The 26,360-nt window shown below is 56.1% G+C and overlaps 1 protein-coding gene across 1 annotated transcript; it reads left to right on the top strand.

The window, feature by feature from the left end:
- The first annotated feature begins 20,535 nt into the window (after nucleotides 1-20,535).
- LOC138084183 (beta-lactoglobulin-2-like) lies at nucleotides 20,536-25,600 on the top strand. The gene is made up of 7 exons (XM_068978375.1): nucleotides 20,536-20,631; nucleotides 21,133-21,196; nucleotides 21,228-21,300; nucleotides 21,873-21,943; nucleotides 24,122-24,235; nucleotides 25,033-25,137; nucleotides 25,560-25,600. Exons 1-7 carry the CDS (start codon nucleotides 20,536-20,538, stop codon nucleotides 25,598-25,600), a joined length of 564 nt encoding a protein of 187 aa, XP_068834476.1.
- Nucleotides 25,601-26,360: the final 760 nt, after the last annotated feature.

The following is a 26,360-nucleotide window of genomic DNA, read 5'->3' as shown; positions in this document are numbered from 1 at the left end:
CTGGGAGCAGAAAGGCAGAGGAATGGTGGCTGGGGAAGCGAGACCTCTGTGTTTTAGTCAGTGGAGTCACCCCAGCAGCTTGGAGCTAGAACCAGGGAGGAGCAGCAGCGAGGGGGAGGAGGTGGATTTGGGAGGAGGGAAGAGGGTTCAGGCTGTGAGGGGAGCTGAGAAGGGTCAGCTAGGCCTCCAGAGGGTCAGTAAGGCCTCTCAGATCCACTGGGGTACTGACCAGAGCGCAGGAAAGTCGATCCAGGCTGAGATGGGCAAGGGAGCTGCTTGGAGGGCAGGGGCAAGATAGGCCCAGTGGGCAGCCTGGAGGAGGTGCTCAGAGCCAGCCTGAAGCTGGTCAGGAGGTCTGGGGATATCAGGGCATCAACTCCAAGGCGGGAGCTGGAGCCTGGACAGGGACCGGCTCTCCAGGGGCCTCGAGGGACCAGGGCGGGTCCAGGCTTCCCGGGACTGGTGCAGTGAAGGCCACAGGACGGGAGCGGGGAGCACCAGGAAGCCGCTGTCTTATCTCCTGGCTCTGAACCCAGAGGCACTGCTTCCCGTTCTGATAACACTCTCCTCCCAGACAAGGCTTCTCCGGACTTGTCCGACCTGAGAGCCAGGGGAGCTAATGACATGATTGAGAACCTCCATTCACAGGATCCAAAGAAAATGATGTCTCCCCTCCCACCCCGCTGGACTGAGGGGCCTTTGTGAAGGGGAGGGGCTGGGCCCGCCGGTCCAGGGATAAATGGGTGACCCCGAGGCCAGGCGCCCCTGGAGCAGACACGGGGACCCCGGCCAGGCAGCTGCTCCTCCTGACGGTCGGGCTGGGTCTGCTCTCCGTGCTGGGGGCCCAGGGGCCCCAGCTGACCCCCACCAGTGCTCAGGAGGTGAGGGGCTCTGAGAGGATGGGGTCGTGGGACGAGCATGGCCCAGGTCAGGCACCTGTGCTGGGCTAGGGTCCCAGTCCTGCTGCTCCCGCCCCGGGCGGACTTGGCCGGAGTCCCCTGTCTGCGTCTTTGGGGACGTCTCCAGGCAAAGGAGAGGGCTTCCTCCAGGGCCCGGGGCAGCGGGGCTTCGTGAGGCCTCAGACAGACAGTTCCTGATGAGGGGTCTTGCCCAGCCCCGGACCTGTTTCTTTCCGCCTCAGGCTGTGGTTCCCAGAAACTTCTCTCTGTTCATCCGAGAGGACTCTAGTCTGACCGTCCACTTTGCAGGGAGAGGCTAGTGCGTGAGGGTCTATGTGAAAATCATGCATTTGTGCCAATAGCTTGTGGCTCTTAAAAGCTCAGTTAAGATTTATGGTGAGACTCAGGGCCTGGAAATGCCCTCCACCGCCAGGGCCCTGTCACCGGGGTTGGGGTGTCCGGAGTAGCCTCCTCCTCATCTTTGCTGCCTTCACCCCATCCCCGGTGCCTCTGGGCATCCAGGCAGCTGGTCCAGGTGCCCCACGCCCCCTAGTGACCAATCAGGCACTCGCATCCCCTCCTGACCAGGGGCACCCGTCCCCCTACTGCCCACCATGCCCCGTGTGTCTCTCTTCTCCGGGAGCTGGCCAAGCCTGTACTGAGAAAGCCAAGGCAGGCCAGGTCACGCCCTGGTTAACCCCACCCTTGCTCAAGGACCAGCCCCCCCAACCCCAATCCGGCTTTTAGGAAACTTGTACATCAGGCGATGGGCAAGAAACAGGGCGATCCCCAAGGAGAAGGGGGGTCACCCCCTGCCCCCCTCCAGTTTGGGATGAACAGTCTGGGCAAGCTGCAGTTCAGGACGTCAGCTGAGCACCCCTCTCCCACACCTTCCCTCACCCACTGTTGGGTCCCTGGCCCCGACCCTCCATGCGGAAAACAGGCCCGCCACCCACTGGAGCCCTCGGCCCAGTCCCCGCTGGAGCCCTCGGCCCAGTCCCTCCCTGCTGGACAGTGGCCTCCTGAAGCCCTGATCCTGTGGCTTCGCTCCCCCAGACCCATGGAACCATGGGGACCTCACCCAGCCCGACGTGAGCACCATGGGAGCCCGTCCACCACTCCCTGCAGGCCTCATGCACCCCTTCCCATGGAAGCCGCAGCCTGGCCCTGGTCTGGTTCCCACTCAGCCACAGAGGCCTGTGCTCAGGGCTCTGGGGTCAGTGAGCAGACCGGGCAGGAGCCAGGCGGATCCAAGGCTGGGGCTTCAGGCGATGTGAAGGACTGGGAGGTCTGAGACGGACCCCTACCGGGGCCACCCCAGCACTGGGAGAGAGTGCTCTGAGCCTCATTCGTTTGGGGCAAAACTGCCCCAAATTGTCCTGGAAGTCAGTGAGGGGGTCCTTCTGACCCTGCCCTACCTGGCTTCCCTCCTGGCTGGGACCACCTGAGAACACAGGGATGGGGCGAGCCGGCCATGGGAAGCCGGCCATCACGGGGAAGGATGGGCCGGGCGGCCGAGGGCCTTTGGGAACTGGCCGAGGTCTGCAGCTGGGCTGTGCATGGCGTAGCCAGCACACCAGACCTCGACCTGACCCCCTCACCTCCTTCCCCTGTCTGAAAGAGGCAACCCTGTGGTGGGGACCTCACTCCAGGGCTTCAGGGAGGGGCTCTGGGAGCCAGGCAGGCAGGGTCCAAGAGCCTGGGCGGGACAGGGGCTGGCAGGGGCTGGCCGGGTGGGAGGGCGAGGTGGCCCGGCTGCGCTGTGTCCGGGCACCCGTGTGTAACTCCTGCCTTCCAGGGAGCCCATCGGATGCCTGCAGTACAAGCTGCCCTGAGCAGAGGGTCGAACCCTGGCTACTTTGGCACCTGTGAGTGGCCGGTGCCCATTCCCCCTGAAGCAGACGGGGGTGGGGGGCGGGGCTGAGACCCTGAGGGTCCTCATGTCGCCCGCAGGATGGAGGCACAGCACCTCTACAGACTTCCTGCAGGGGAAGGGGTACGTGGTCCTGCACTCCCAGGGCAGGATGGACGGGACCTACTGCCACGTGGCCATGCTCATCTGAGCGCCAGCGCTTTCTGAGGTCCAGGGGTCTGGCTCGGGGGTCCTGGTCCCCAGTTGCGCGGAGCTTGCCTGCTGGAGAGGGATTTGCAAGCTCTCTCGACGGCTCTTATCCACCATCTCGTGTACCCATGCCCGTTGTCCGGCGCCCACGTCCGACTCAGGCACCCACCTCTTCCGTGGCCCTCCGCCCCATCCTTCCTCAGTCGGCCTCTGGTCTGGTCATGCCCTGGATCGAGGGGTTCCAAACAGGGCCCCCGGGGGCCCTGGATGATGCTGGGAGACGTCCGTGGTTGCCGTGACCAGGGAGGGAGGCGGTCCAGGCACCTGGTGGGCGGATGCTGCTCCTCACTGTGCACGGGACGAATGGGGTCGGGAAGCCCCGCCCTCGACCTTGGCACGGCAGTGACCCCGGCCGAGACGCGTCCCCATTTTGCAGTTGCGACGCTCTGACAACCAGCTTTCCCGTTTCTCCCAAGGATCTCTGAGCGTCCAGACCATCCCTCTGTGCGCTGCCCCCATCACGCCTGTCCTTCCAGCACCCCCGATGTGCCTAGCAGGGACAGTCCTTGTCACGCCCCCAGCCTCTGTGCCCACCAGGTCCCAGTGCAGCCGGGCTCTGGGCAGCAAGACCCAGGGAGAGGACGCTGTCTGGGTGCCTCCCATGACTGAGACCACAGGCCCTCAGCGGCCCCCAGTCCCTGATGTCCCCTCAGCGGCCCCACTTCAGACCACATGCCCCACCATCTGGCCTCCTCGGGCCTTCTGGGTGGGGAAGGCCCCATCCATGGGCACCCCCAGGGAGAGCGGGCCGGAGTCCTGAGGAGCTGTGGCCGGCCTGCTCGGCTGCCCAGACCCACTTCCACCCGTCCCCTGCAGGCCGCTCCCCGGAGGAGAGCCCAGAGGCTCTGAGAACCTTCGAGGAATCTGTGGAGAGCAAAGGGCTAAACAATGCAGAAATGGTCAGCCCCTCGCATGTGGGTAAGAGTCGGCTTCCCCCCTCTTTTCCCTCCTGGCTGGGACCAGAGGCTCGGCCCCGGGGATGCCCGAGGGTGTGCGTGCCCCGTCAGGCCCGCAGGCAAACGTCCACGGGGCCGCATCTGCTTGTGCAGCCGCCTGTGTTGGAGAAGCGCTTAGCACCGGAGTCCACAGGACGTCACCGAGCGCCGCCCGCTCCGGCCCGGGAAGCCACCCCGTCCCCCCGCAGCCAACGCCGCCCCCAGCAGGGGCGGGCGCACCCGTTTCTAACCGACGGGCAGGGGGACAGGGGACAGTGACACCGTGGTCTTTCCCCTGTAAACCCCAGGGCCCCTCACACAGCCGCCCCCCCCGCCAACTCCAGTTCGCACAGGACAAATCTTGTGTGATTCCACCCACGTGGGGCCCCGTGGAGACTGGACTAGACAGTGGGGCCAGTCACTGGCATGGGGCTGAGTGCTTCATGGCGATTTAGGGTCAGTTTGGGAAGATGAGAAAGTTCTGGAGATGACAGTGGTAGAGGCTGCCCAGCGATGGGAATGTGTTGATACCCCTGTGCTGAGCACCGAAGCATGGTTAAGATGACAACATTTGTGTTACTTATGTTTTCCCATAATTTTTTTTAAAATATTGCATTGATAATTGCTCTTGAGAAAACTGACATTTTTACATCGGCTTTCCTTATGCCAAGTCTTAGGCGCTGTCTTCCTTTTGAGTTGCTGCACGCATGCTCAGTCATGTCTGACTCTTTACGACCCCATGGCCTGTAGCCTACCAGACTCCTCTGTCCACGGAATCTTCCAGGACTGGAGTGGGATGCCATTTCCTACTCCAGGGGATCTTCCCAACCCAGGGATCAAACCCACGGCTCTTGTGTCTCCTGCACTGGCAAGCACGTTCTTTACCACTAACGCCATCTGGGAAGTCAAGTTGGTAGGCGGTCCCCAAAAGGCTTTGAAAGCTCTCCTGGAAAAGTCCCTGTGCTTGTCTGTTGCACACTGCAAGGGTTTTATTATTTTGCTCATATTCCAATTGACTCTTTACCTGCTTTAGGGCTTATAGCTGCTTGTCGCTTACCCATGTATGAAAGACACTGTTTCCTAAACTACTTTTATTTGTGTTCTTTTTTCACTCTAGAAATTTATTTATTTATTTTTCAGTAACTCGGTGTTTGTCTTCTCATGAGTCACCGGATGTCTATCATTCATAGTTGACCTCTAGGTGATTTTCTCGGGCTTTCTAGAAACACAAGCACATCACCTGTCTGTGGCGGTGGGTTTACTTTCCTCTTCCCAGTTTTTATACTTCCGTTTGTCCTGCTTACCTAATTGCGTTAACAAATGGGCTGGTACAATATTAGGTAGTGATGGTTTTCATGACAGACTCTTGTTGTTCCTGAAATTTAAGAAATCTGTCTGTATCGGTCACCACATGCACAGATTGAAAGAAAACTCTATGTCTATTTCATTAGATGCGGAAAAGCACTTGATAAAAAGCTCCACGCAACCAGAGGACCAAACCCTCCTGGCAAACTGCAAATAGAACGTTTCCTCAGCCTCATGAAGTCTGTTTCTCAGAAACCTGAGTTCATACCACACTTAACTCTGAAACGTAGATGTGTTCCCACAATTTGGCAATGAGTCTAGAACACCCATTTCATCTCTGTGGGCTCCAGCGTGCTAGTGATTGTCGTCAATGCATTAAGACAAAAAAAAAAAGAGAGATTTATAGAGACTAGATCAGGTGAGCGCCAAGGGGTAACTACCATTTCTGTGATTTTCTACTTAGAGAAACAGATTGTGAGCTGGGAATCCCTGAACCTAGCTAGTGCAAAGTGCTGCCCAGATGGTGGTTGTCCATGATGAAATATTGCTGCCTTGTCAGTAAACAAAGAACGCTGCAGCCATTGAACCATCATATTAGAGCTGCTGGAGGGTGAGCCCTGACGGAACTCAGGATGGAGGCAGGATGCCCCCATCTAGCAGTCAGCCACCCTCCCATGGGGCACCCTGAGGAGACTCAGGATGAAAAGCTCAGGACAGGGGCCCCAAATAGCTAAGGCACACGTCAAAGGAATGATTTCAGTGAGCCCAGACTTCGCATCTGCCCATACATAGAAAAGCGCTGAATGCCTTAACTTGATCTATCTGGTTTCATTTAGTTTACAGTAATTATTTGATGTTCCCACTATCCGGTATTCACTGCAAAAAAAAAAACCTCCTAAATATCGTGGCTCTTCCCCCTCCTTGCTTCTTTGGAATATTTTCTCAGGGTTATCTGAGATGCTGCCTCCTGGGATTAAGTCCTTAGTTTTGTCTGTGAAATAAAGTGCAACTCAGCTTCTTAGTTGTGGGTTTTGTTTTTTTTTTTTTCCCGGTTGACATGGTATAGGGGGTTTCTTTTCCCAAACACCAAAATCCAGCTGGATATTTGACAGAAGAACGATGTGAAGTCTAAATTAGCAAATTAGCAAGGAGTAAACCTTAGAGCAAATTTGCAAGACTACCCACATTCTTCATGCCTGGGAGGAAATCTACACAACCTGAGCTACAGGGCCCTGGCGGCCACCACGGCAACACCGGTCCCCAAATAAATATACAAGCATGCCCCAAACACAGTAAAATTCCATGGTGTTTTAATGAAAAGTAGCAAGGCATTTGAATATTTGTATGGAAGGATAAATGCATAAGAATGACCAATCTCTTCTGATAAAGGGAACAGTGAGGGGAAACTTGGCTGACCAGGTACCAACCTCACGCACATCTGGTGATGGCAGGTGATGCTACTGGGCGTGCTGGGCACGGAGGAGTCCAGGGACAGACTGGTATGCAGGTGGGGATTTGCTCTGTGATTATGTTGATAAACCAAGGCAGAGAGGGAAGTGTTTTCCAGTGTATACACACACACACACACACACATACACACGTGCGCTGTGCAGCGGTGGTTTGGCCAGAAGCGGGAACAGCTTGGGAGCTTGGAAAACACAAGATAAGAAGTTGCTGGGCCCTGTGACTGCAGCCTCTCGGCCAATACCTCCCAGAGGTCACACATGGGTGATTCCAGGGTTTTTCACTTTGCAAAAACCATGGAAACTCTCGAGCATGCAGGGAGAGGATGGTGGGGTGAGCCCTTTGGACCCAGCACTCAGCTTTGACAGTGACCAGCGCCCCACAACCCTGGCGCTCCTTCCCAAGGTGTCAGACCCAGCCAGCCCTCGATATCTGACAACTACAGGAAAGCACATCTCTCTATGTGGGATCTAAAAAATTGATGTAGATGAACTTCTCGAAAAGACAGAAAAAGATTCAGACTTTGAATGCAAACTTCGATTACCAAAGGGGAAAGGGGGGGATAAACGAGGAGTTTGGGATTAGCATACACAAACTACTGTAGACAGAAGAAGCGGACAGCAAGGACCCGGTCTATAGCACAGGGATCTATGCACACTCAATATTCTGTAATGCCCTGCACGGGAAAGAATCTGACAAGGAATGACTATTCGTATAACTGAATCACTTTGCTGGACACCTGACGCTAACACAACATTGTAAATCAACTGTGAAGGTGTCAGTCCCTCAGTCGTGGCCAACTCTCTGCGATCCCATGGACTATAGCCCACCAGGCTCCTCTGTCTACAGAATTCTCCAGGCAAGAATACCCAAATGGGGAGCCATCCCTTTCTCCAGGGGATCTTCCCCACCCGGGGGACCAACTCAGGTCTCCTGCATTGGCAGGTGGATTCTTTAATCTCTGAGCCACCAGGGAAGTGCCCCCCAAATCAACTGTACTTCAATACAATCAAAAATTAAATTAGGAAAAGAAGTATAAGATGCACCTTTCATGGATGTCACCCCAAGCAGAGCTGTGTGCCGTGATCACACTTAACTGACATTAACAACAATTTCTTTCCATTCTTTTGATTTCTTTTTATTCTTACATTAAACCCATGAGATAAATTGTCTATTTGTAAGGCCTCCTCAGATAGCCATTTTGCTTTTTTGCATTTCTTTTTCTTGGGAGTGGTCTTGCTCCCTGTCTCCGGTACAATGTCACGAACCTCTGTCCATAGTTCATCAGGCACTCTGTCTATCAGATCTAGTCCCTTAAATCTATTTTTCACTTCCACTGTATAATCATAAGGGATTTTATTTAGGTCATACCTGAATGGTCTAGTGGTTTTCTCCACTTTCTTCCATTTCAGTCTGAATTTGGCAATAAGGAGTTCATGATCTGAGCCACAGTCAGCTCCCAGTCTTGTTTTTTCTGACTGTATAGAGCTTCTCCATCTTTGGCTGCAAAGAATATAATCAATCTGATTTTGGTGCTGACCATCTGGTGATGTCCATATGTAGAGTCTTCTCTTGTGTTGTTGGAAGAGGGTGTTTGCTATGACCAGTGTGTTCTCTTGGCAAAATTCTATTAGCCTTTGCCTTGCTCCATTCCGTATTCCAAGGTCAAATTTGCCTGTTACTCCAGGTGTTTCTTGACTTCCTACTTTTGCATTCCAGTCCCCTATAACAAAAAGGATTACATACATGAATCTTTTCTGGGTGTTAGTTCTAAAAGGTCTTGTAAGTCTTCATAGAACTGTTCAACTTCAGCTTCTTCAGCATTACTGGTCGGGGCATAGACTTGGATTACCGTGATATTGAATGATTTGCCTTGGAAACAAATAGAGATTATTTCTGTTGTTTTTGAGATTGCATCCAAGTACTGCATTTTGGACTCTTTTGTTGACTATGATGGCTACTCCATCTCTTCTAAGGGATTCCTGCCCACAGTAGTAGATATAATGGTCATCTGAGTTAAATTCATCCATTCCAGTCCATTTTAGTTCGCTGATTCCTAGAATGTCGACGTTCACCCTTGCCATCTCTTGTTTGACCACTTCCAATTTGCCTTGATTCATGGACCTAACCTTCCAGGTTCCTATGCAATATTGCTCTTTACAGCATCGGACCTTGCTTCTATCACCCATCACATCCACAACTGGGTGTTGTTTTTGCTTTGGCTCCATCCCTTCATTCTTTCTGAAGTTATTTCTCCACTTTTCTCCAGTAGCATATTGGGCACCTACTGACCTGGGGAGTTCATCTTTCAGTGTCCTATCTTTTTGCCTTTTCATACTGTTCATGGGGCTCTCAAGGCAAGAATGCTTAAGTGGTTTGCCATTCCCTTCTCCAGTGGACCACATTCTGTCAGACCTCTCCACCATGACCCGTTTGTCTTGGGTGGCCCTACATGGCATGGCTTAGTTTCATTGAGTTAAACAAGGCTGTGGTCCATGTGATCAGATTGGCTAGTTTTCTGTGAGTGTGGTTTCAGTCTGTCTGCCCTCTGATGGCCTCTCTCAGTGCCTACTGTCTTACTGGATGTAAGAGTTGGACTATAAAGAAAGCTGAGTGCTGAAGAATTGATGCTTCTGAACTGTGGTGTTGGAGAATACTCTTGAGAGTTCCTTGGACTGCAAGGAGATCCAACCAGTCTGTCCTAAGGGAGATCTGTCCTGGGTGTTCATTGGAAGGACTGATGTTGAAGCTGGAACTCCAATACTTTGACCACCTGATGCGAAGAGCTGACTCATTAGAAAAGACCCTGATGTTGGGAGAGATTGAGGACAGGAGGAGAAAGGGATGACAGAGGAGGAGATGGTTGGATGGCATCACCCTCTCAGTCAACATGAATTTGGGTAAACTCCGGGAGTTGGTGATGGACAGGGAGGCCTGGCATGCTGCAGTCCATGGGGTCTCAAAGAGTCGGACATGACTGAGCAACTGAACTGAACTGATCATCCCCAACTGTTATATACAAGAGAAAATCAAGATGCAGAAATATATATATATGTAATCTTGAGGACTTCCCTGCCGGCCCAGTGGTTAAGACTCTGCCTTCCAGTGTGGGGGACATGGGTTCAGTCCCTGGTCAGAGAACTAGATCTCACATGCCACATGGCCAAAAAATAATAATGCTTAAAAAAAATTTAAGCAAAAAGGAAATATGTATATATATAGTCTGAGGATCGCAGGGATACTAAGTGATGTAGCTGTGAGGTTAACATGAGGCTGCGTGACGGTTCTTCATAACCTCTCTCCAGTCCGCATTCTTGTCTTGCACTCGAGTGTGGCAGGCCAGTCCCTGCCCTGTGGATCTCGGTGGACCCAGGGGAAACATCATCCTTGAGGGATTCTCCAGGTGATTCCGAGGAGCCCTAAAGGGAGAGAACCACTCCCTAAGCAATGGGGAATGCCAAGAGGGACTCAGAGAAAAGAAGAATTGAGTCGCATTTGCATTGGAGACTTCCCTCCGGCAGCTGAATATGCGATGGGGAGGGGAGGGGTGTTTCAGTCATCTTGCCCATAAACACTTATTTGTGGGTCTAGAACGAGGGAAATGGGGAACACAACAGGAAAGGTGGATTTAAGAGATTGTTTTGGGGGTGAAGATGTCCAGAACATGTGGCCACAACACACTGACCCCAGGTTTTCCTGCTGCCAAACGCACAGAGCTCGGGGGCACAGAGGTGACGGGCTTGGGGGAGAGAACCCAGGTCAGGCTGTCGTGTCCAAGAGGCTGACCCTGGAAGTGCTCCTGGCACTGGTGACCAGCCTGGACCCACAGCCAGAACCCCCTAGCCCAATCTGGGGCCTACCAGGAACCGTCCAGGCCCAGGACACAAGGGACCTTCCTGCTCCGCCTGGGATGGAAGAAGGCCTCCTATTGTCCTGGTGGAGGAAGCTGCCTGAGGGCCCGAGGATGGGCCAGGGGGGATTCGGGGAACCATGTGGCTGGGGGCCCGGCCCAGGCTGGCTGGCTGGCTCGCCTCCTGTATAAGGCCCCGAGCTGGCTGGCTGAGCCCTCCTTTCCCTCCAGAGCTCAGAAGTGCCACCCCGGCTGCAGCCATGAAGCACGTCTGCTTGCCCTGGGCTTGGCGCTCACCCGTGGCACCCAGATCTTCGTCATCACCCAGACCATGCAGGGCCTGAGGCTGAGGGTGCCCAGGGGGCGGCGAGCTGCAGGGGAGCTGGGCCTCAGAGGCCTGAAGGCACACCCACGGAAGACACGATGTGAGGAAACCCTCTTCAGGGTGCACACGGCTTGTTCCCCAAGACCCAGACGGTCCTAAGTGAGGCTCATGACGTGGACTTTAAATCCACCTGGGTTAACAGAGAAGCGTTACTTCAGGTGCGGGAAATTCCACAGCTCAGTGTCCACTAGCGAGCAGAGGGTCATCCTATGTCACCGTCCCCCTCTTCAGTTAGACCCGGCCTGGCCTGGCGGGGGTGGGACAGAGAGCCCGCTGTGCAGTGGGGACCTCCTTTCTGCCCTCTCCAGGCCAGGTGGCAGGGACATGGCACTCCGAGGCCGTGGCAGCCAGCAACATCTCCCTCCTGGACACTGAGAGCACGCCCGCCCCCGCTGGTGTGTACACAGATGAGCTGAGGCCCGAGGGACTGGAGATCCTGGAGATCCTCCTGCAGAAACGATGGGAGCCCCTCCCACCCCCAACAAATCACCCCCTCCCCAGGCTGCGGGCCTGCAAGGGCAGGGCTCCTGGCTGGACCCAGCTCCACTGTGGGCGGGACCAGGGCCCCAGGGAGCGGGGATGGAGCTCACAGGTCCCGGTGCCCTTGGAGCCCTGCCCAGGGCTTCAGGCCTCACGGGACGGCCCGGGGGTCGGTGTGGGGAGATGCCTGTGTGGAGGCCACTGGGCAGCCGCAGGCCTGGGTCCTCAGCACCTGGCGGGTTCCCAGCAGGAGCCCTGAATGGGACGAGGGATTATAGTGAGTGAAGGCAGCTCAAGTTCAAGCATCACCACATTAGGCTGGCACCGCCGGGCAGTGAGGACAGCAGGCGTCAGCAGGAAGCTCTCTGCAGGGAAGACGAGAGCCGCAACGCTCAGCATCGACTGACCGCGCCCAGCCCCATGGGCTGCTCCGAGCTCTGACCAGGGAGAGGCCGGGCCGCCTGACTCTGACCTGCCAGCAGCGCTTTGTCCGGGGGGCGGGGCACTGCCTGGACTTGGGGGCGTCCGGGCCCAAACATGAGCTTTTCATGCGCGGTTGCCTCCAGCCTCACGCTGGAGCTGGGGCAGCATAAATTCCTCCAAGACCATTCTCGTGGGTCGGTTCTGACACAAAGAGCGGGCCTGCCCTTGCTCACATGTCTCTCTGCCCTCAGGCCCTTTGCTGGTGATACAGGGACCAGGGCATCACCCAAGAGAGCACACACAGCATCCTCTTGTTCTATTGAATTTTCCACGACCGTTTGCAACATCTGGGGCTTCCTGGTGAATTACTTAAATAAAAAAAGTGGAGACTAAATGTCCAGGGTCAGAGCCTCTTGTCTGCTTGTGGACAACTGTCTTCAAACAGAAACAAAAGGATGCAAGAGAAATTGCTGGTGGCCTTTCCCCTGCAAACGGTCTTGTTTCTCACACTTAGACTCACTGTGGGCCATCCCGACCCTCTTCCGAGTCCAGTCCCTCCCCGGGGCCTGCGTCCTCGGTCTCTACCCTCTCAGCTCCTCCTTCCCACACGCAAACCCCCTCTCCCGCCTTCCTTCAGCTCTTTCCGCCCCGACCCCGAGTGCTCAGCGTGCTGCTCCGCTGTTCAGAGCCCAGAGTCCAGCCCCAGCTCCTCGCGTGCCATCTGTAGCATCTGCCTCTGCCCTGCCCACCTGGCCTCCTGCCCACCTGGCCTCCTGCCCACCTGGCCTCCTGCCCACCTGGCCTCCTGCCCACCTGGCCTCTCACCTTCAGCGGGGGCTGCAGGACCTGGTCTCTGAGCCTTTGCTGCTGCCTCCGGTGCTGCCCCCTGGTGGCTGTGGGATGAAGGATCCAGTCACCTGCAGGGTACACCCAGCAGCACGGCTGTCACCTTTCAATAGAGATGAAAACAACAAACAACAAAAAAGAGAAGCTCAGCAAACCCAGGAGCCTGCGCCCCAGGTGTGGGGGTGGGCTGAGGCGTGGAGGGTCCAGCTCACCTGCCAGAAACACTTGCAAGACACACAAGTCAAACATTCCCAGGAACTACCAGTGGCCACAGATCGAGGGGAAGTTATTTAAAAGAATCGTAAGGGACTGATGATGCTGTTTGATGGTAACCTAATGTGCTTAAAGCCCCAGATGGATGATTTTCAAGGCAAATATAACCTGATGCAAAGAGACGACTCTTTTGAAAAGACCCTGATGCTGGAAAGATTGAGTGCAGGATGAGAAGAGAGTGACAGAGGATGAGATGGTTGGATGGCGTCATTGACTCAATGGACATGAGTTTGAGCAAGCTCTGGGAGATGGTGGAGGACAGGGAAGCCGGGAGTGCTGTGGTCACAGGGTCGTCAACAACAGCAACAAGGGCCCCAAACAGGAGAGAGCAACTAGAAGAAAAGGAGACAAGTCCCTCATCAAGACAGACAGAGGTCCTACCCCAGCACCCCACCCAGCACCCCCCCAGCACCCCCAGCACCCACCCCAGCACCCCACCCAGCACCCCCCAGCACCCCACACAGCACCCCACCCAGCACCCCCCCAGCACCCCACCCCAGCACCCCTCAGCACTCCCCAGCACCCCCAGCACCTCACCCCAGCACCCACCCCAGCAGCCCACCAGCACCCCACCCCAGTAGCCCCCAGCACCCCCAGCACCCCACCCAGCACCCCCAGCACCCCACCCCAGTAGCCCCCAGCAGCCCCCAGCACCCCCCAGCACCCCACCCCAGCACCCCCAGCACCCCACCCAGCACCCTCAGCACCCCCAGCACCCCACCCCAGCACCCCCCAGCATCCCCCAGGACCCCACCCCAGCTCCTCACCCCAGCACCCCACCAGCACCCCAGCACCCCACCCAGCACCCCACCCCAGCACCCCACCCAGCTCCTCACCCCAGCACCTCCCCCAGCATCCAGAAGGTGGCATTCTGGGAGTCCCTGACCCTTTAGGGAGCAAGCAGCTCCGGGGATGGGGAGCAGAGGCAGCGCTTCACACTCTCCTAGGCCCTGGGAGAAGGTCTGCCTCCCTCCGAGCCTGATGGGAGAGCACGGTGAAGGAAGCTGTAGCCCTAACATTTAGTGTATGCATAGCACGGAGGAGAGTTCTGTGTGACTTACACACAACTGGTCCTTTCACATGCCTCATTTGCTCACTGAGATCCAACGGTGGGCTCTGCCTGGGTCAGCAGCTGACCCAACGTCTGTGTTCCGCCCACCCCGCCTCCTGCTTTTACGGTCAAGACATTCTGTGCATCTGCACAAAACCCTAAATGCCTAGCTGTTACCAGAAGTGGGGTCTCACTGCTCACCGCTTCAGAGCCAGTAAAGAGGCCAAGTGGTGGAAAGCAATACTTGCATTACTTTGGAGGCTGGCAACCAGGGGGAGTGGGGATCAGGGCAGGGGAGGGCAGACTCGTGTCCAAAAGCTGACTCCACCCCCCACTGACGACCAGAGGGCTAGAGCTTTTATAGACGGAAGGAGGGGGCTACATGCAGAAATAGCAGTCAGCTCTGACAGTCGTCTTGAAATTGGTCATGCGGTGATCTGACCAGCGTCATCTTGCTTAAGAATAATTAATCTTCAATTCTGGGGTCAATTGGTTCCCACTTCCTTGAGGCCGGTCCTTGGAATTGGGGCAGCTTATGCCACGGCTGCAGTCTGGTCATCAGTAGTTAACTGCTTGCACCTGGCGGAGGTCTCGGCATCTACAAGACAGCTCCCAGGATATGGCTCAGAATATCATCTCCAGCCCTTGAAGAGGAACCAAAGGCCCTTGACTTTGCTTAACGACTGAACTTGTATTATTTTGTCCTGATGAAACGTTCCTGGCTGGAGTTTTCTACAGACAAAAGGCAGGTGGAGGAGATGGCGGGGGGACCACAGGTCCGGCTCCTTCAGAGTTGTCCCTAGCATCCAACCCCCAGCTAGTCCCCGGGCTACTGTCAGACCCAGAAGCTGCCTCCAATATTGAAGGTCAAGAGCAGCGACGATTTCCGTGTGTGTGATGAGGTCTGTTACAAGCTCTTTCCTTCAGTTCTCTAAAGGGATATGGGGCGATTTCCAGGGAATCCGCCTGCAACGCAGGAGACGTGGGTTCAATCCCTGGGTCGGGAAGATCCCCTGGAGGAGGAAATGGCAACCCACTCCAGGATTCTTGCCTGGAGAATCCCATGGACAGAGGAGCCTGGCGGGCTACAGTCCACGGGGTCGCAAAGAGTCGGACACGACCGAGCAACGGACACTTTCACTTTCAGGGACTTCCCTGGTGGTCCAGGGTTAAGACTCCATGTTTCCAATGCAGGGGATGTGGATTTATTCACTGGTCGGGGAACTAAGATCCCACACGTTGTGCAGCAAAAATAAAATAATAAAATAAAATGTGAAACTACAATAGAATACAGAAGGCAGCAAGCCACAGAGTCGCAGAGAGCTGGACAGGACTGAACCGTCTTAGCACGCACACATGTCACACTGTACTAGCTAACTTTAACATCTGTTCATCCTAACTAGTCCTCTTTTATCAGAATGTTACTAGTTACCCTTATTCATATCTTCAAATATACTTTAGAATCAAATGGTCTGGTAAGAAATATGGTTGATAGTTTGATGTAACTGCACTTACAGCTTGACACAGGGAGAACTGAAATCTTTTTGGAATGCTTTATCCACAATTATATCTTTCCTTTGCTATGTTTTTTTGTTGAGTTCTCAGGAGTGTAAATATTTTTCATTTTGAGTTTTCGTAATAATTATTAAATTTATTATAGGGTTTTCCAAGTGGCCCAGTGGTAAAGAAGCTGCCTGCCAGAGCAAAGAGGTACAAGAGATGTGGGCTCAATCCCTGATCGAGAAGATCCCCAGGAGTAGGAAATGGCAACCCACTCCAGTATTCTTGCCTGGAGAATCCCATGGAAAGGGGATCCTGATGGGCTACAGTCCTTGGGGCCACAAAGAGGTGGACATAACTGAGCGAATGAGCATCCACACATTAAATTTGGGGGGGGACACATGTATACCTGTGGCTAATTCTTGCTCATGTATGGCAAAAGCCATCACAATATTGTAAAGTAATTATCCTCTAATTAAAATAAATATAAAAATTTACTATTAAAAATAATTTTGAAATGATCCATCTTGATAGTATCAATATAAATGATTTTATAATTTTTCTCATAATCTACTCATATTGCTATGATTTTTATCAATAGATTTACAAATATGAAAATTCTTACCATCCTAGAATGACTCTCTGTGTATCATCCTTTAAAAGTGTGGCTTTGTTCTCTTTGACAATATTTTAGTATTTTTAGATCCTAAAAAAAAGACATCTGTAAATTTCTTGTTAGGGTTTGAAAGTCTTACCTTCATAAAAATGATGAAAAGTTCCCCTAATTCTCTAGCATTTCTAACTAACTGGTCCTTAAAGTTGTGCTAAATTTTCCCTGTAAAACTGTCCAGAACTGGTGTGTTTTTTTTGGGGGGAATAACTCTTTAATAACTTTTTTTTCTAGATTTTCTAGAAAATTAGTCCATTAACGTAGGTTTTTCACTGTCAGGTTGAGTAATTTGCATTTTTCTAGAAAATTACCTGCTTCGTGGACGTTTTCATTTCTCCCCATGGAGTTAAGCAAACCTTTTCTTTCTAGTGGTTTTTAGGTTTCTTCTCCTTTTGTGGTTACTTTCACAATAGCATTTATTATTTTATGTGTTTTTCTCCTTTTTAAGATTGCTACCTAAAGGCATATCTATTCCATGGATAGTCATGAAGAATTACCACTCGGTCAGATATAGCGCGCTTCCGTCCGGTTTGCTTGTTTAGTTCTGGCTCTGACGGGTCTCTGTTGCTGCACGCCGGCTCTCTCTAGTTGTGGGGTGTGGGGGCTGCTCTTCGTTGCGGTGCGTGGGCTCTCGGCTCGTGGGGGTCAGTAGTTGTGGCCCCCGGGCTTAGTTGCCCCTTGATCTGTGGAAGCTCCCCAACCAGGGGTGGAAGCCGTGTCCCCTGCACTGGCAGGGGGGGTCTTAGCCACTGGACCCCAGGGAAGTCTCAGCCTTCGGTTTTCTAATTCAGGAGTTCCTGCTTTTATATTTGCCTCTCCTTCCTTCCTCTCTTGTGTTTATTTTGTGTTTACCCCCTAATTTTTCAGCAGTATGGCTAATTAATTTCTTTTCATTCTTCTTGTCTATTAAGGTTATTTTTAGGACAAGTTCTCCTGGGAGCACTGCTTCAAAGGGGTCCCTGTGGTTCTGAGGGGCTGTGCTCTCCTTTCAGTTCAGTTCAGTCTCTCAGTCGTGTCCGACTCTTTGCGACCCCATGAATCGCAGCACGCCAGGCCCCCTGTCCATCACCACCTCCCGGAGTTCACTCAGACTCACGTCCATCGAGTCAGTGACACCATCCAGCCATCTCATCCTCGGTCGTCCCCTTCTCCTCCTGCCCCCAATCCCTCCCAGCATCAGAGTCTTTTCCAATGAGTCAACTCTTTGCATGAGGTGGCCAAAGTACTGGAATTTCAGCTTTAGCATCAGTCCTTCCAAAGAAATCCCAGGGCTGATCTCCTTCAGAACAGATTGGTTGGATCTCCTTGCAGTCCAAGGGACTCTCAAGAGTCTTCTTCAACACCACAGTTCAAAAGCATCAATTCTTCGGCGCTCAGCTTTCTTCACAGTCCAACTCTCACATCCATACATAACCACGAGAAAAACCAAAGCCTTGACTAGACGGACCTTAGTCAGCAAAGTAATGTCTCTGCTTTTGAATATGCTATCTAGGTTGGTCATAACTTTTCTTCCAAGGAGTAAGCCCTTTGGATTTTCTTATATTCTTCCACTTTCTCTTTAACTCAAGAGTTGCACTGCACTCTTCATCTTCTTATTCTGACTCGTGAAGGAGGAGGCTCCGACGTTGATCACCCTAAAACATGAGTTGCAAGGGCAGAAAGTGTCCCTTTGCTGGGCTCGTCATGTGTATCGAGTCCACCTGGTGGGGTAGGGGTGCTGGGGGACGACAGGAGTCCCACTTTTTGACTGTGTGTGAATATATATTGGCACCACCTCAAAGCTGTAACCACCGCCCGCAGCCCGGGGAGCTGGGGCTCTTTCTTTCCTACCTCCCTCGGTTGACTAGGACACTCAGCTACCACTCTGCCTTCACTCAGGGTTTTGGGAAGTTCCAGATGGAGCCAAAAATTGAGCCAGAGAGACACAAGGACCCATTGTGAGAAATGGCCTGGGGGTCTGCAGAATCTGGCAGGCCTGGGGCCCACCCTGGGCTCAGGAGGATGGCCCTGCGCCAGGCCTTGGGGGTCCCTGGAAGGAGGAAGTGATGCCGTGTCCCTGAGCCAGCTTCTGGCTGACCTGGCTCAAGGCCAACCTTGGTCACTAACAACGGTGTGTCTAGGCCAGGTCTTTGGTACTGTGTGTCTGATTCTTGCTGCCTGTGTGGGAGGCAAAAGTGACATTAGACTTGAAAGCACCTTGAAAGTCAGAGGGATCATGAGAAAGAGAAGCCAAATGGCCCATCCGATATGAGTTAAGCAAGCCATCCACGCGCCCATACATCTATCCATCCACCTACCTCCCATCCAGTCACCCACTCACTGTCCCTCCCACCCTCCCTCCATCCATCCCTCTACAGACCCATCCATCCATCTACAGACTCATCCATCCACGAACCCATCCATCTACACAGCCATGCAACCACCCATCCTCCATTCACTCATCTCTCCATCTCTCCATCTGCCTGTCCATCCATCCTTCCGTCAGCCTATCTATCTATCTATCTATCTATCCATCCATCCACTCACACATCCACTCATCCATTCATCCAACTATCTATCCATCGGTCAGTCCTTCTATCCATCCATCCATCCACCCAGCAATTCTCCATTCACTCATTTCTTCATCTGTCCATCTGTCTGTCCATCCATCCCTCCATCAGTCCCTCTGTCCATACACCCACTCATCTGTTCATCCATCCAGACAGTAAGAATGTATGTGTTGTTTTAACCCGCCACCAGGAATCTCCCAGGGCTGCAGGAGCAGACTGCCTTAGACCAGTGCCTCAGACAGCACACTCCGCCTCTTAGTCTGGGGGCTGGGAGTCTGATGACCACGTGTGGGCCGTGCAGGACCTTCAGAGGCTCTGGCGGAGAATCTGGGCCCGGTCCCTCTCGGCTCCTGGAGGCACCTGTAGGGCGGAGGCCCCTGGTCTGCTTCCACCCTCACGCCCCCGTCTCTTGCGTTTGGACTGAGGTCCCAAAGGCCCCTCCCTGCATAGCTCCAGGAGCCCAGATGTAGGGGTTCAAGGGGGCAGCTTTCAGCCTCAGCGAGGTGCTCACTGCCCGCCAGGCTCCCAGGGCCTGGAGCGAGCTCCACCTGGGGACTTGGACTCCTGGGTCCTCAATCCCCTCCCTTTCACTTCAGCTGGTCGACCCCACGCCCCACTCTGTGCTCAGGGAGCCCAGCCTGTCTGCATCCCCTGGGGTGCCAGCCCCCTCCAGTCACTTCTGCTGCCCCCACGCATCCCCCAGGCCTGCCCCCCTGCATAAATCTTCTGGCAGCCTCGCCTGCCTCAGTCTCTGCTTCTCATTTCTGGGACGTGCTCTCATTTAGGGGCAGTGGGCCCCCGCTCCAGTGCTTCCTGAAGCAGGCCCTGCTCAAAGTGGGGGCTCGAGACCTTGCAAGGTGCCGCCATTGCAGAAGAGGAGGAAGCAGGCCTGGGTCCTGGATGGGCGGAGGGTGGGGGTGGAGGAGGCGGCTGCCCGCGCTGGGGTCACTTAGAGCCGGCCTGAGAGGGTGGCACTGGAAGGGGGCAAGGTTCCAGTGTGGGGGCTGGGCCAGAGCCATCTGGGCACCCTGTGTGTTCTGACCACGGGAGCTGGCACTGCCCCCTGGAATGTGTCCCTGGACCGCTTGAACCTCGACTGGGATGTTGGCCTTTCCCACGGATGATGACTGGGAGCAAGGTGGTGTATGTGGGGGTCATTTGGGCCACCCGCTCAGGGAGCACGCATGGGCCGGGCTTACACACTCAGGCAGCTGTGCGAACCAGGCACACACCCACGGGGACAGCTCACGCAGGGGACCCGTGAGGAGTGCGGAAATGCGAGCCCTTTGTGCGTGCAGATGGCCACTCCTGGGCCATGTCCCTGGGTCCTGGCGGGCACGGGCTCTCTGGTTGCTGGCTGACCCACGGACCCGCCCTCCAGGACACCCTGTCCTCGGTGCTGTCTCTCATTTGCCCGTCACAGTCCAAGAACCTGACCCAGGAAGTGTTTCCGATGCTGGCAGCCAGCCTGGACTCAAAGCCCAGACCCTTCCCGATTAGGGCTTGTCAGGAGCCGTCGAGGCCCAGGACATGGGGGGCCTTCCTGCTTGGTCTCGGATGGAAGGCAGTGACACAGTCCAGAGGGAGGGCCTTGTGCTGTCCTGGAAGATAGCACCCTTGTGGCCCCAAGGATGAGTCATAGGTGATTCGGGGCACCGCGAGGCGGGGGTGGGGGGCCCGGCCCGGGCTGGCCGGCTGGCCCTCCTCCTGTATAAGCCCCCAAGCCCGCTGCTTCGGACTTCCCGTCTCTCCTGAGCTCAGAAGTGTGACCCCGGCTGCAGCCATGAAGTGTCTCCTGCTCGCCCTGGGCCTGGCCCTCGCCTGCGGCGTCCAGGATGCCCACATCCCCCAGACGGTGGAGGACCTGGACACTAGAAACGTATGGGGTCTGGGGTGGAGGGTGGGCACCAGGGGCTGGAGTCCAGGGCTGAGAGGGGGCAGGAAAGCCTGGACCACAGAAATCTAACGTGGGACCAGAGGAGGCTGGTCCTGGGGGTGCCACCTGGTCCCGCAGACTTCGGAGGGACTTGTCTCCAACTACCTGGTCCCCAGACTCTCCCATTTCCCCCTCCGTCCCAAGGTGGACTCGTCCTCAGAGAGTCCACACCCTGAATGGGGGCTGACTTAGGACAATGAGGGGCCAGGGGGGCAGGCAGAGACAGGGGTTGTTCCAAATATTCAAGAACCTCCCGCCTCCCACCCACGTGTCTGCGCACAGCAGGTGGTCCCCAGGTGCACCCAGAACCCGCGTGTATCACACTTCCTGAGAACCCTGGCCGTATAGGAGACAGCCAGGCCCTGCTGGGGTGGGACAGAGGGCCCACTGTGGGGCTGGGGCCCCCTGCCCGCCCCCGGAGTGCAGCTCAAGGTCCCTCCCCAGGTGGCGGGGACGTGGCACCCGGTGGCCATGGTGGCCAGCAACGTGCTCCTCCTGGACGCTGAGAGCGGCCCCCGAGAGTGGCCCCCCGAGAGCAGCCCCCCCGAGAGTGTACGTGGAGGAGCTGAAGCCCACCCCCGAGGGCGACCTGGAGATCCTGCTGCAGAAACAGTGGGTGTCCCCCCGCTCAGCGTGGAACTCCCCATCCCCAGGGCTGTGGACCCCACCGGGGGTGGGGTGTTGGTGAGACCAGGGCCCCAGGGATGGGGAACAGGGCTCAGAGGTCCCCGTCCCCTAGGAGCCTGGCCCAGGGCCGTGGGGCAAAAAGGCCATCACACGGAGTGGCCCTGGGGTTGGTGTGGGGAGAGGCCCGTGAGCAGGATGCTGGGCATCAGGGCCTGGGCAGCTGCTGCCAGGAGTCCTGTCTGCCCCAGAGAGGTGGGGCAGAGACTTGAGGAATTCTGAGCCCTCGAGAGCCCAGCATCCTGAAAGCACTGTGTCCAGGCCCCACACGGATGGGGTTAGTGTTGAGCTGCCCTGTGCTCTTGGCCCCCAGCCGCTGGCCTGCTGGGTTCTGGTCAGCTCTGCCTGCCCCGCTGTCCATCTCCTGGGTCGCCTGCTGGGGTCCATGGAGGGCCAGTCCAGGCGCCCGCCTGCCCTGTGGACACGTCCTGGAGCCCAGGTCCTGCCCCTCTACAGGGTTCACGAATGACCCCTTCCCCCGCAACCGCCTGGCTTTTCAGGGAAAACAAGTGTGTGGAGAAGACCCTCACGGCCCAGAAGACCAAGGACCCTGCTGTCTTCACAGTCGACTGTGAGTGCCCCCAGCCCGGGCCCCGCGTGCCCTCTGGGTAGCCCTGGTCCACACAGAGCCCCGCCCGATGCTCTGAGGTGCTCATCGTCCTGGCAGCAGGAGTCGGCTCGAGTCTGTGGCCTAGAGCTGCATGCCAGGCCCTGCCTCCTGACCCCCATTGAGGTCATTCTTGGGGTGACAAGGCCTGAGGCCCCCACGCCCTCCTGCAAAGGAGGCACCTTCTCCTTCGGCACTGCCTGCTTGGCAAAGGTGGAAGCCAGGGGGCAGGCGTCCTGTGCACTGCGGGGTGGGTTCGGTGGGCAGACACGTGGCCACCTCCCTGTTCACTAACTGGCCTGCCCTCCTTAAAAATCTCCAAAACAAACCAGACCGGTGGGTGGCCGCACTGTGCGTTTGCCTCTCTGATCTGGAACCTGCTTCTGGAACATTCCAGGCCTCACCCCCCCAACCCCAGCCCTGGCAGCCTCCCTGGGACACACCCCTGGGCCCCCAGATCCAGCCCCCCTGCCAGGGCCCAGCTGCCCTCTCTCCGATCCGCAGGGCCTCTCGCCTCTGCTGTTTGTCACGTCCTCTTTTTCATATATATTTCATTTCATGTATTTATTTGTTTTGGGACGCGCCAGGTCTTCCTCGTGGCCGGGGCTGCTCTCCAGATGCGGTGCGGAGGCTTCTCTCGCTGCAGAGCACGGGCGCTAGGGCACGCGGCTTCCATCGTTGCAGTGTTGTGCCCATCGCAGAATCTCCCAATGACCACCAGGGAGCCGATATCCGATGCAAAAGCAAGAGAGTTTTTATTACCAAGCTCGAGCTGGGGCTCCCACCGTTACCAACGCAGCAGCTAAGGAGAGGAGCCCAAACTCTGGGTTACATTGCTTATATAGGGTATTCTCGCGCGAAAAATTCAAAAAACGGGAGTTTCCGGGTTGGGAGACGTCTAATTGGTTACCTTCTGTGGAAGGGTTAGGTGTTGGGTTCTGATTGGTTTTCTTATTTCCACAGTAAATCATTACTTCCAAGGTAAATCACAAATGTAACTCATTACTTCCAAGGTAAATCACAAATGTAACTCATTACTTCCAAGGTAAATCACAAAGGTAAATCGTTACTTTCAAGGTTCTTGAACTTAAAGTCAGGAGGTTTAACCTAAGGGCTGATTGGCTCGCGCACAGTGGGGCAAGTTTAGGCGATATCCAAAGTCTAAGTCTGCTTGCCCGGAACCTTTACAAAGCAGAGTTCTTTTACAAGACGGAATAGCTTAGGCTCTTCAGCAGCCCAGAGGCTCGGTAGTTGTAGCTCTTCGGCTCTAGAGCGCCGCTTAATAGTTACAGCACCGGGCTTCGTTGCTCTGCAGCCTGTGGGATCTCCATGGACCAGGGATCGAACCCATGTCTCCTGCATTGGCAGGTGGATTCTTTGCTACTGAGCCACCAGGGAAGGCCCCCCATCCTCTTTCTGAAAGGCAGTGGGTGTGGTGGGGACCCCCTGCTCCTCGCCTGCAGGACCTCGGGTCTGCCGGGGAAGGTGTCTGGACTCGTCATTGTCCTGCTCCCAACCAAGCCGGGATGAGGACCCCAAGGAGGCAGGGTCTCCCCACGCTCCCCCAGGCCCCCCACCTCTGAAAGACAGAGCCATCGCCACCCTTCCTCTTGAAATACTCTCCCTCTGTCTCCACTCTTTGCAGCCCATGTATCACCCCAGACTCAAGTTCCACCCTGAATTATTTGTTGATTGCTCATGGACCTGGGCACCTACCCCCAGGGACGGGGCCCACCTGGGATTTAGTGCCTGGGGGTGTGGACGAATAACTGACTGAATGGACGCCATGTGCAGGACACGGGAAGCAGAGTCTGCCCGAGCAGGCGGTGGGCACAGAGCGGCTTTGCCGTAGCGTCAACATGTCAGAGCTGTCTCCAGTCTCGGCCCGGGTGCAGGAGGGGCTGGTCTCAGCCGGATGATGCTGTCGGAAGTGTCCCGGCTGGGGGTCCATCAGACTAGTGCAGACAGTGGTGGGCTTTCCACACCCGGTAGAGAGGGCGTCCACTCGGTGTCTGGAGAGGGTACTGCCTGCCCAGTGGCTGCCGTGGGAAACGGTGCTCCCAGGCGATGCTCTGGGCCCCCTGACAGTTGTGGTGGAGGGAATCAGAAGAGATTTCAGGCTCCGTCTGGCCCCTTTTCCAGACCACGGGGAAAGGAAGATTTCTGTGCTGGACACAGACTACAGCAGCTACATAACCTTCTGCATGGAGGGCCCCACGCCCACCGACGAGGGCAGCGTGATGTGCCAGTGTCTGGGTACGTGGGGACCCTGTAGAGCGTGTCCGGAGGAGCTGCGCCTCACTGAGATGGGACCCTTGGTGGAGCTGTGAATAAGGGGCACTCGAGATCCCCAACCTTCATGGCCCCTGGCGGCAGGAAGGGGAGGGGTCCACCTCGCCGGCCCCCAGGGGACACTTGAGCCAAGGTCCCAGCCTTGGCACCAGACACTGGTGCTCAGATGTAGGTGACACGTAGGGGACGGAGTGCTTGGGACAAAGTCTGGGACAGGCGAGTGGGCTGAGGCAGAAGGCTTAGTGGTCTCTCCCCAGGAGGAGGGGCCTCGCTGCCCAGTGGGCAGAACTGGCTAATATTAATCCAGCAGTCTTCTAGGAGGAGATTTTTAATGACTTCAGAACACTTTCAGAGATGAAAGCAGCTTTAAAGGGCGACCTTCTGACCAAAGCAAATATAGCGGTGATGCTGCCTTTGCTCCCAAGGGGGCCGTGGGCACCAGGCAATCACGGCTCCTGGTCCTAAGTCAACCCGCTCGGGGTGGAGGGAGAACCAGGCTAGTGGGGCGGGGGGGCCTTTCCTCCCGTGACCGTGCAGACACCCTTGCACAGCCCCAGGGAGGAAGCGGAGAGGAATGGGGCTGAGGGGGTCGGGCAGGAGCCCAAGGCTTGGAGACCACCCTGGGAGGCGGGGCAGGACCAAGCTCCTCGAGTCTCAGCACATTGGTGCCTCCTTCCTGGGCTCGCACCTGGGTGGAGCCCTCGGGGTCTCTGGGCTCTCAGGGCTGGGGCTGACTCAGGGCCTGACACCCTGCCCCACAGCCAGGACCCCAGAGGTGGATGACGAGGCCATGGAGAAATTCACCGGGGCCCTGGCGTCGCTGCCGGAGGACGTGCAGATGGTCCTGGACCTGCGCCGGGGGGCAGGTGAGCTCGGCAGCCCCTCTTCCCTCCCCAGGCCTCCCGGGAGGAGGGGGTGGGGTGCAGCCCCCCGTGGGGGCCCCCTCCCCAGCTCCCTCTGTCCCGGGGCGTCCAGTCCCATCCTGACCCCCCCATGACTCTCCCTCCCCCACAGGGCAATGCCATGTCTAGGTGAGCCCCTGCCGGCGCCTCTGGGGTAAGCTGCCCGCCCTGTCTCACGTCCTGGGCACACACATGGGGTAGGGGCTGTTGGTGGGGCCTGGGATCCCCAATTAGGCCTGGGACCCCCCATGGGAATGGCTAGAAGCTGAGGTCCCTCCTGGCCAACTGCAGAGCTGGCTGGCCGCGTGCCCACTCTTGTGGGGTGACCTGTGACCTGTGACCTGGCCTCACTCACGCACTGACCTCCTCCAGCTCCTTCTGGGCAGAGCTAAGGGCCAAGGTGGTGGCCCAGGAAGTGGGCACCTAAGGGGGAGGCTCGGGGGGTCCTTCTCCCGAGGAGGAGCCATCCTGAACCCCCAGCCACGGAGAGGCTGGCAAGGGTCTGCCAGGTGCCCCAGGAATCACAGGGGAGCCCCATGTCCATTTCAGGGCCCGGGAGCCTTGGCTCCTCTGGGGACAGACGACGTCACCCCCGCCTCCCCCATCAGGGGGCCAAGGAGGGACCGGGACTGCGGTCACCCCTCCTGGGACCTAGGCCCCTCCAGGCCCCTCCTAGGGCCTCCTGCTCGGGGTGCTTCTCCTTCAGCAATAAAGGCGTAAACCTGTGCTCTCCCTTCTGAGTCTTTCCTGGATGACAGGCGGTGCGGGGGAGGCGGGGACAGCTCAGAGGGTGTCCCGGGGGCTGTCAGATGCAATTTTCCTTGACTATTCACCCACCTCTACTATCGCAGGGCTGCAGAAACCTTATTTGCTCGAAGGGCTGTTCACCCTGGAAATCATACATTTTCATTTATGTTTCTTAACAAAATAGATTTCTTGGCCCCTCCTGCCCTCCCCAGAGGTGGGGGTGTCTGAGCTCCAGGGCAGGAAGGGGCCGCGGCCTGCTCTGTGGGCGCATCCACAGGGCAGCATCACAGAGGCAGAGCCGCTGTCCCCGCCCTCTTGGAGCTCAGGGCCCCCTCCCCACGGGAGCCACGGCCGGGCTGATCCACGCCCCACAAGAGAGAAACGGGAGCAAGAAACGTTCCGCCGTTTCGGCTTCCTAAGCCCCTGCACGGTACTGAGGA

The sequence above is a fragment of the Capricornis sumatraensis genome, chromosome 1, assembly GCF_032405125.1.
Source record: "Capricornis sumatraensis isolate serow.1 chromosome 1, serow.2, whole genome shotgun sequence".
Taxonomy (NCBI): Eukaryota; Metazoa; Chordata; class Mammalia; order Artiodactyla; family Bovidae; genus Capricornis; species Capricornis sumatraensis.
The sequence above is the reverse complement of the archived record's forward strand: the minus strand, read 5'-3'. Positions and strand labels throughout refer to the sequence as shown.

Bases quoted from the DNA above. Each gene is read 5' to 3' on its own strand.
- LOC138084183 (XM_068978375.1), top strand. From the start codon at position 20,536: ATGAAGTGTCTCCTGCTCGCCCTGGGCCTGGCCCTCGCCTGCGGCGTC. The intron at 21,301-21,872 runs GTGGGTGTCCCC...CTGGCTTTTCAG, and splicing joins GAGATCCTGCTGCAGAAACA to GGAAAACAAGTGTGTGGAGA. The intron at 25,138-25,559 runs GTGAGCTCGGCA...CCTTCTGGGCAG, and splicing joins GGACCTGCGCCGGGGGGCAG to AGCTAAGGGCCAAGGTGGTG.